We start from the raw sequence: 10,679 nt of genomic DNA on the forward strand, positions 1-10,679 counted from the left end.
TTCAGCTATTAGAATAAAGAAGATATTGTCATTGTCAATTTCTACTAGTACTTGTAATATTTCAGTCTCCTATGACAACTTGTGTGTACTACTACATAGAGAAACTATTAAATATGTATTAATGTTAATTTACTTTTGATCAAGATTTTAATAATTAAAATGAAGCAAGTACCATTTGTACGTACTACAAACGAGGCCTACGACTTTCATGATATTGTCATTCTTAAAAAAAAATCGTAAACCAATATGTTACAAGGATACAGCCTTCGTCTGTCGCGCAGCCATGAACTAGTCGCATGGGACTTGTTTTAGTGCGGTTTACATCTCCTATGTAGTTTGTGAATTATTACATAGTGAGCAAGTTACCACAAAGTGTTCATCCGAAGGACAGAGACTATGGCAAAGGTTGCGAGTTTCCCTAGGGTTCCAAAAAAAAGGTTACAAGGATGCAGCTTTCGTTTGTCGCTCAACCATGAGCTAGTCTAATGCGGTTTACATCTCCTATGTGGTTTGTGAATTATTACACAGTGAGCAAGTTACCACAAAGTGTTCACCTGAAAGACAAAAACTGTAGCGGAGGTAACACGTTTCCCTAGGGTTCCAAAAAAAATGTTACAAGGATGCAGCCTCCGTCTACCGCTCAGCCATGAACTAGTCGCATGGGACTTGCCTTGGTGCAGTTTATATTTTCAATGTGATTTGCGAGTCATTGTACAATGAATAAGTTACCACAAAGTGCTCACCCGAAGGAAAAAAACTGTGGCAGAGGTTGTGAATTTCCCTTGGGTTCCAAAAAAAATGATACAAAGAAGAATTTGCAAATCTAATTCAATGACTTTATTTTCTAGTATGTCCTTCATCTTTTGTTTTATTTGGCTATTAGAGTACTAGTTCTTATGATATTTCAACTTCCTATTGACAACTTGTGAGTTCTACAAAGCAAAACTATCCATAAAGGCCGTTTGGTTGGAAAATTAGTTATTTCGAGAATAACTATTCCGATATCAGCTATTCTGAAATTAGTTATCACACAATCAAAAAAGAATAAAAATAACATTATAATCGCGGAATAACTAATCTCATGCCATTTACGATTTTCATGATCATGTCATTCTTCTAGAAAATTTAGTGATGGACCTATATATTATAGGAAAGGAATCAATCAAGCTAGTCAAATTCAATGACTTTTCTTTTATATTAGAGTAGGTAAGATATTATTATTATCATATTGCTAAAACAAATACTCCCTCCGTCCCATTTTACTCTCGTCCCAAATTGGGATGGCACAGTTATTAAGAAAAATAATAAATAGCATAGCTAGTTTATCATAATACCCCTATTAAATAATGTTTACATTTTAATTTAAAGAAAAAGTAATTAATGCAAAGGGTAAAATATGGGGAAAAAAATTGTCTTGTCTTGATAAGTAAAAAAGGACAAGTAAAATGAGACATCAAATTAGGAAATTTAGGACGGGTAAAATGGGATGGAGGTAGTAGTAGCATTTGTGACTTTTATTTTTGCTTGACAAATAGTACTCATGTACAAATACTCCCTCAGTCCCATTTTACCCGTCCCAAATTGGGATGGCACAGCTATTAAGAAAAATAATAAATAGCATAGCTAGTTTACCATAGTATCCCTATTAAATGATGTTTACATTTTAATTTAAAGAAAAAGTAATTAATGCAAATGGTAAAATATGGAAAAAAAAATTGTCTTGTCTTGATAAGTAAGAAAGGACAAGTAAAATGGGACACCAAATTAAGAAATTTGAGATGGATAAAATGGGACGGAGGGAGTAGCATTTGTGACTTTTATTTTTGCTTGACAAATAGTACTCATGTACAAATACTACCAAAATTTGATCAAAAGGATATGAACATTAATACAAACTAAAAGTTAACAATTATAGTTTCACACAAGTTGCAATAGGAGGCCATCTTATTATAACTACTTATAGGGAATGTCCCAATAACTACTAATATCTTGTCAACTCTTATAGCCAAATAAAACAAAAAGAAATGGAATATATATATATATATATATATGCTATTTAATCTTTTAGAAGAATGACGGAATCATACATAAAAGTCATAGACCCAATTTGCTTTTTTTTTTAGTTACCACAAACTGCTCATTCGAAGAATAGAGATTGTGGCAGAGGTGAGTTTTCTAGGTTTCAAAAAAAAAAGTTACAAGGAAGGAATTCGCAAATCTAATTCAACGACTTTTATTTTCTAGTATGTCCATCATCTTTTGTTTTATTTGGCTATTAGAGTACAAGTACTTTATGATATTTCAACTTCCCCATGATCTTTTGTTTTATTTGGCTATTAGAGTACAAGTACTTTATGATATTTCAACTTCCCATTTACAACTTGTGAGTTCGACAAAGCAAAACTACCCTTAGGAGAAATGATTGGTAAATTAGTTATCTCGATATTAACTATTTCGACATTAGATATTTTAAAATCAGTTATTTCATCCTTAGAAAGAGATAAAATTAATACTACAATTCCAAAATAACTATCTCATGCAGGTTATGACTTTCATGATCATGTCATTCTTCTTAAAAATTTAGTGATGGACCTATATACTATAAGAAAGGAATCAAGCAAGTCAAATTCAATGACTTTCTTTTCTAGTATCTCCATCATCTTTTATTTTATTCAACTATTAGAGTAGGTATGATATTATTATTATTATCATATATATTGCTAAAACAAATAGCATTTGTGATTTTTATTTTTTGCTTGACAAATTTAACTATAAATAGAGGTGCATTAGAATCTTCCATTATGCAATTCTCATTCCATCATCTTTTTCTTTTTTCTCTTCTTTTTCTCCAAACACCCTTTCATTTGTCCTAATTTTATCATTTTCATGGAGATTAATTCAAGAAATCAAGAAAATGTTGGCGTCTTTACCAAGTGGTGGAACAACGTCAAAGATATTCCAAGAAAATTTAAGAAGAAAATTGAAAAAATTGGTAAGAACGTAAAGCAGATTGGCGAAGATGATCCAAGAAAAATTTGGCATGCATTTAAAGTGGGATTAGCTCTCACTTTAGTCTCGTTGTTCTACTATAACGAACCTCTATTTCATAGTTTTGATGAACCAGTAATGTGGGCTATTCTCACTGTGGTGGTTACTTTTGAATTCACTGTTGGTAATTCTTTTTTCCTTTGTGATTTATTTACTAATTTGGTAACACCTATAAAAAATATGAAATTCGTTGTTAATTATTCCCATTTTTATCGCTAAATAGAAAAATTATCTCTAATCCTATCTAATGGCGGATCAGCACTAAATTATCAAAAATCATATTAGATTAGAATTATTTAACGATTCATCGATAAATTTTATATCTAATATTTTGATATTCTATTTATTTATTGATTAGGTGGAACCATATCAAAATGCATAAATAGAGGAATTGGAACAATTGTAGCTGGTGCATTTGGTCTTGGAGCTAAATATTTAGCTCAATTGATTGGAAAAAATGAACCAAGCCCTATAGTTCTTGGGGTTTGTGTCTTTATTGTAGGTATGAAAATGAAAAGCATAAATAATAGTATACAAATGTGAAATTGGAGCAAGTTTGTTTTTTTCTCATACACAAAATCATTTTTTTTTTAAAATGGTTCATTTAATGACACTAGTTAACATGTACCTACGCTAAAGACCACTTGTTCATTTATATTTACTCCAATTATATTTGACTTATCCACACTAAATTTATGAAAGAAATAAAAACTTTACAAATTTGGTCAAAATAAATATATATTATTTGTATATTTATAAGATTTTTGAAACTTCTCACTGACCATTATTTGATGTGCCTTTAAAAAAATAGTCTCTCGCATGGAATTTAAATTTCACAAATATTACCCCTTAAACAATGTCATAACATTTGTGGGTTGCAACAAAAGCTTTCTATTAAGAAAAAAATGAAAAGCTTAAGAAAAATGTCATTTTATTGAACAAACTAAAAATAAGAAAAGAAGAGTTACATAAATTGAAACCAATTAAAGAGTACAAATTTAACCCCGATGATATATGCAGGTGTTTTAGGTACATTTACAAGATTTTATCCACATATCAAGAGAAGATACGACTATGGAACCATGGTGTTTGTGTTGACCTTCAGCTTGGTTGCCATCTCTGGCTATCGATCAGAAAATATTTTGCAATTGGCTCGCCGACGAATATTCACCATTTTTATCGGCATCTGCACCGTCATGATCATCTCAATAGTTATTCGTCCAGTATGGGCTGGAGAAGATCTTCATAAGCTTGTTAGTATTAATCTTGAAAAGCTAGCAAGCTTCTTGGAAGGTTTGTTTTAATTTTTAGTTTGTTTCATAAAAATTAATTCTTTAATTTTGAAATGATTTAACTTTAACCTTTTATTTACTCTAATGAGAAGTTTCTAACCTTTTAAATTTGGTCCCTATGCCCTACTCCTATGGTCTACAATAAATGATAGACTAACTTTTAAAGTTGGTCCTAGTTAAGCTATTTTCCTTCTTATATTAATTCATTAAATGATTTTCTTCATTGGAGTGTGAAAACCTAAAAGAATCTTAAAATAGACCTAATGAATTATTTAAGATATTTTTTAAAAAAGAAGAATCTTTTTGTTTTAAACTTCATGTATAATTAAATATGTTCAGATAAATTGAAACATATGAAATATTATTTAACCTTATGTCACTTGATCAACTTTTAATAATTTATGTGAAAATAAAAATTGATAAAAACGAACAAACTTATTTTTGTTTAATTTGCAGGTTTTAAAAGTGAGTATTTTCACAAGTCTGAGATTAGTGTTGAAGGTACCAAGAACAACGAAAAAAGATTTATTGAAGCTTTTTTAAGTGTTCTTTGTTCTAAGGCCAATGAGGAATCTTTGGTGAGTTAACATTTCTACTAACACGCGTAAGTGTCACTTTATGATAAGTTCAAGAATCTAAATTTTGTGTACTGACGATATAAATAAAATCACCTTATTTAATATTTATTATCAACTTAAATTAAGTAATAAGTAACATGATATAATAGATTAAATTATATTGATAATATGTATTAATTAAAATCTCTTTGTAATCAATTAATTTTATTTTTCAGGCAAACTTAGCATGGTGGGAACCTCCTCATGGAAATTTCAAATTTAATTATCCATGGAAACAATATCTGAAGATTGGTGGCCTTATTAGAAAATGTGCTTGTCATCTTCTAGCTCTTAATAGCCACTTAAACTCTAAACCTAAGGTATATATATACACTACAGTTTTACATACTTGCACAATTAATATACCAATTTAGTTTTGTAATTTTACACAAAATAAAATCTCCAATAGTAATTAAAAGAAGGTCTTTCTTAAAAAATAAAAAATAAAAAAAATTAGAAGATCTTATAATTTATGTGACATTTTTGTCTTTCAACTTTGAGAATTACAAAATGTTTGACCATTTAAAATTAATGTAATTTTATTGAGTTGTTCAAATTTTTAAAGTTTGATATTCTTTTATATTAAAACTCTCTAATATAATATGTCAAAATAACACATTACTAATATAAACGCAATGTCATTCTATATTTTATCACGATAGAAGAAACTAATAAGATATCATAATTATTTTTCCTTTTGTAAACCATGTGTCCAATCAAATGCTACCTTCTTATTGTTACACGGCGTTGATTTTGCAGGCATCAATCGAATTTGAAAGTAGAACAGAAGAAGCATGCAAAAGAATGATAACGGAATCCAGCAAAGGCTTAAAAGAACTTGCATTGTCTATTAGAACCATGACACAACCAATTTCTTCTATAATTCACATACGTAACACAGAAAATGTCATTGATGACCTCAAACACACACTAGACACCTCAAAAACCTTTTTTCCACACAACGAATCGCGCGTCATGGACTTCATAGATGCCGCATCCATTGTGTCCTTACTCGTCGCCATCTCAAAATGTGTGGATGAAATCGCCAAGGCTATCGAAGAGCTTTCGAGCAAAGCACGCTTCGAAGAAAAGGAGACGAGAAAAGATTCATGCTCGACTGAGAAGCCACAAATAAGGGACCGGGGGACCGTAAATCCTGTTATGGAGGATGAAATGAAGGAAGGTGATTTTGTTACTATCGATTTAGATGACAATGTAGAAACAGCAAAGAAAGTGATAGCAGAGGAGGCAAATCGAGTGAATATTAATCCAATAAATGCAACAAAAGGAGAACCTTTTTTTATTTGGATACGTGGAGGCACCACAACAGAAATAGTGGAAGAGACAAAAACACCAAAAAAGAAAGGAGAATTTATGGACTTAGCTAATATAAAGTTTTACTATAATAGCACTCAATTTTTTGAATCAGCTGAGAGATTAGCAGTTCTAGAAGAGGCGAATCAAGTAAACAATCCACTAACTCCGAGAAAGGAAGAGTCTATTGTTACTAGGATATGTGAGGACATCAAGACGGCGGAGAAGAATTGATACTTTATAAATTTAGCTGGTACAAAGATTTATGATAATACACTATTTAATTTTTTGAATTGTGATAGAAAAATTTAAACAATTGCAAATGAAAGTGTAAAAGGAAAAAAGAAGATAGGAGAGGGTAAGGATCAAATGAAATTTTTTCTAGTTTTATTTAACTCCTAGAGTTAATAAGAGAAGTAAAGTAACAAGTTATTTTTTGTTGATATATGTAATACAATTTAGCTTTTATACTTAATTCTCTTCTTTTTTTATCTCCTTTTTTTAATTAATGTTGAAATTTTTCATTGGTTGATTACTTGTTTTTTGATATACAAAATCAAAATAAATGAAGGAAAGACTTGAAAGCAACATCTAAGGAAAAGGGGAAGTGGAAAAAATTAATCATGAATAATTTGTAAATGCATCTTATGAGGTTTAAAATTCAAACAATTAATATAATCACTTTTATTAGTGCACCCAATATATTAATTAGTTAAGGAAGAAATCAAACAAGTTAAATTTAATGACTTTTTTTATAGTTAATTTGTTCACCATCATTTGTTTAATTCAACTATTATAATAAATAAGCTATTATTGTTATGAGGACAGTTCCTACATGTACTACAAATATTTCAACCTCCTATGTCAACTTGTGTGTTCTACAAAGAAAACCTATCCTTGTTGACATTAGTATGCATAAATGTTAATCAACTTTTGATCGTGTTTTAAATAACTAACATGAAGCAATGCCATTTGTACTAAAATTTACAACTTCATGAGTGTGTCATTCTTCTAGGAAATCCAATGGCAAATCTATGTATCAAGAGAGGAATCAAGCAAGTTGAATTTAATGACTTTTCTTTTCTAGTATCTCCACTCTTTTTTGTTTTATCTATTAGAGTAGATAACATCCATTTTGGTGCACCATAATTATTGCATATGATCCTCCTCCAAGGCCCAAGCTACATTAGTGTACTCTCTTTTTAGCTTTAAATACAAACTTTTAATTGATATAAAGCATGCAGTTGTGATCTAAATTGCGCGGACTCTTCATTTTTGATGTTGTATTCGTGTTGAATTCTTCAAAAATATACTAATTTTGACAAATTTGATATGCATTCATTGACATTTTTGAAGAGTTCGAGCTACATAGATTGTGATCCCAGCTTGGTCCATTGAGTGATAGGCTTCAAAGATTTTTTTCACCATTCATGAGGCTTGAGTAGGACAGACCTCACAGAGGTTTTACCCCTTTAGTAGTATACATGTAGGAGTGACTCAAGGGTGAGGCTAATAAAGTCTTTATTTTGGGACCCAAAATCTCATGGCCTCAAAGAAAATTAGTTGTTAATTTTATTTTAGAAGAAAAGATATTTTTGATAATATTGAATATAATTAAAAAAAAAAACTATCATCATTCAATAGAAATATTTTGAAACTTTGAATTAAACTAATCAAATTTTTATAATAATAAATAATATGTTTACAATAACATCCAAGATAATATATTGAAAACGCATGTTTAACGTATAATTAACTCGAATCAATCTTTACTATTATAAATAATAACATTACTATGTGAAATATAATACAACACTAAAAAAAATAATTATGAAAAAGAAAATATTAAGCTTTTATTTATTATATATATATATATATTTAAGTTTCAGATTAAAATTTGACTTTATAGTACTAATTTTATTGAAATATGTTTGTATACATGTATCCATTTCAACAAAAGTTTATCTTTCTCTGCAATGATTTCATAGAATTTATGTATAGGATCCTCGTTTCATGTATGAAAATGTATAATGGGATAAAATATGAAAATGTATAATGGGATAAGATATTATTATTATTTGGACGCTATTTACTAGTACTACTTATGTCGGTCTCTCATGACAGTTTGGGTGCTCAACAAACTGAAACTATCTTGACTTGGGTGTTCTAAGTGAAACTACCTTTGTCACATTAGTTTTGAAAGCATTTTCAATAAATGATTAGAAAGCAAAGTCAAAGTCTAAAACTTTTTTAAGCTTATTAAAAAGAGAAGTTTAAATGTATTGTTATCAAAAATATTTATAAGATACATTATGATAAAATGTAACTACTTAATTTTTTTGTGATCGTGTGTTTTTAATTCTCCTTGAACGGATGAATTCATTTGATGAGATAATTCTTGATGAATTAATTCATTCAATTTACCATTAACTCACTATTGTAACATTCTTTGTTCCTAACCTATATAGATCACTCTGTTTGAGAACAAAAGACACACCAACAAAGTAAAAGAAAAATATCTTCCTCCTAAATTCTCTACTTTTGGGCAATAGTTTTGAGCAACCTCCAAATTTTCAATCACGAGTGCACGTATTTGAAAGTAGTTGTGGAACCTGGGGAGCGACCGGCTAGAAAGATTTGCACCGGAGTTGGGTTGAAATCACTTTCAAGGCAGTGGCTTGCCACGACACAGCATTTGTGACTATTTTATTATAATTATTAATTTCAGTTTCATACCAAAATTGTAGTACTTTTTTCAACTATTTGAAAGCGATTTCTTTACATACAATATTGATAAATGATTCTTTCTTTGAACAAAACTTTTCCTAATTTGTCAAAACTTGAGCCATTCCACGAAAATAATTTTAAATGTTGGTCTTAAAAACTTGTGATTTTTTTCGAATAATTAGAAGTTGATTATGTTTTGTTTAATGAATTTCCTAATGAGGATAATTCTAACATTACTACTGGATCTAACAATGTTGTGGTTGATGATGTTGCTAAAAAGAAATTTGAAAAAGATAACAAAATAGCTAGCAGACATTTGTTGAACCATATGACTCAACCTGAGGGTTTTGTCATCTCAAGATGAGAGGATAAAGTATGCAAATTGAGAAAGTCCTTATATGGACTTAAGCAGGCATCTAAGCAGTGGTATGAAAATTTAATTTCACATTAATAGATCATGATTTTGTTGCTAATTCATCTAATACTCGTGTTTATTCTAAAAGGATAGGATCGGACTATGTGATTATATGTTTATATGTGGATGAAATATTAATCTTTGGCCCTAATGTGAATGTGTCACGACCCAAATCGAGCCCTAGCGTGATGGGCATCCTAAACCATAGAGGCCCGGGCACCCTACTATATTTGGTAATCATGCACAATATTCGTATAATAAAGAAAAGATGCGGAAATGTAAATCATTATGGAATTATGCTCATATCCTGAACTACGATCAATTCAAAGGAAATCCATCAACATCTATTCCAACTCTACTACATACGAAATTAAAAAACTGTCTAAAATTGGGACAAGGCCCCTAGTGGACCTAAACCAAAATAAGTAACCAGTGTCTGGAAAGAAACAAGCCTTCCGGAATAAAGAAGGCTCACTAACTGCACATTTCTGTCTGAAAACACTATGACTTAGCAGGACCTCTAGACTGAGCCTCAGACCTGAAATATAAAAGGTCAATACAATTGAACTGCTACTCAGAGAAATTCAAAATAATGAATTTGTATATATAAAATATAGGTGAGAGCAAGTCACAAAACAATATTCATGAAGTAGTTTAAAATACATGGGAATTCTCAAATAATCTTAAAATGATCTTATCAATGCAATTCCACCCTTTTGTATTATTTCTGAATTAGGTGGTACACACTACATTTCTGAAAGTATTCCACGGGCTATATGGGATCCGCCCTTAACTCCGCAGCCAAGCCCCCAACCCAAGTTTGCCGCAAGGGTTGGGATTTCTGTTCTGATACGCCCTAGGGCACTAGGCCAGCGTATAATTCCTCTTGGGAACATAATAAACCTGTATCGGCCAAACACGGTTTAGGGCAATGAGTTTTCTGAACTCGTGCCTTCTTCGGGTAACCACCTAACTCTCTTTAAGCCTAATTTTTAACCCTTTCTAAACATGAATAGTTCTAAGTTCAAAATCTGAAAATTTGCTTAGAAATACACATTTTGTTCTATTCTATATTACTATGGCACTGTCTGTATTGGTATCGTCATACCAAAACTTGCAAGTCGTATATCTTATCCATAAAGTATCATGTATGATTCTTTCATATGATTCTTTCATTTAAAACAATGTTCAAACCACCTAAGCATGTAGATAGTATAAGAGAGTTCATATTTCGAAACACAGGTCAAAATCATGCACATATTCTCA

The 10,679-nt window shown here is 30.4% G+C and overlaps 1 protein-coding gene across 1 annotated transcript; it reads left to right on the plus strand.

Moving 5' to 3' along the window:
• Positions 1 to 2,839: 2,839 nt before the first annotated feature.
• Positions 2,840 to 6,584, plus strand: LOC107861015 (aluminum-activated malate transporter 8-like). Its single transcript, XM_016706427.2, has 6 exons — positions 2,840 to 3,172; positions 3,407 to 3,550; positions 4,069 to 4,341; positions 4,797 to 4,918; positions 5,134 to 5,277; positions 5,717 to 6,584. The coding sequence occupies exons 1-6, from the start codon at positions 2,887 to 2,889 to the stop codon at positions 6,503 to 6,505; spliced, it is 1,758 nt and encodes a 585-aa protein (XP_016561913.2). The 5' UTR covers positions 2,840 to 2,886; the 3' UTR covers positions 6,506 to 6,584.
• Positions 6,585 to 10,679: the final 4,095 nt, after the last annotated feature.

Source organism: Capsicum annuum, chromosome 8, assembly GCF_002878395.1.
Source record: "Capsicum annuum cultivar UCD-10X-F1 chromosome 8, UCD10Xv1.1, whole genome shotgun sequence".
NCBI lineage: Eukaryota > Viridiplantae > Streptophyta > Magnoliopsida > Solanales > Solanaceae > Capsicum > Capsicum annuum.

Bases quoted from the DNA above. Each gene is read 5' to 3' on its own strand.
- LOC107861015 (XM_016706427.2), top strand. From the start codon at position 2,887: ATGGAGATTAATTCAAGAAATCAAGAAAATGTTGGCGTCTTTACCAAG. The intron at 4,919-5,133 runs GTGAGTTAACAT...TTTATTTTTCAG, and splicing joins AGGCCAATGAGGAATCTTTG to GCAAACTTAGCATGGTGGGA. The intron at 5,278-5,716 runs GTATATATATAC...TTGATTTTGCAG, and splicing joins ACTTAAACTCTAAACCTAAG to GCATCAATCGAATTTGAAAG.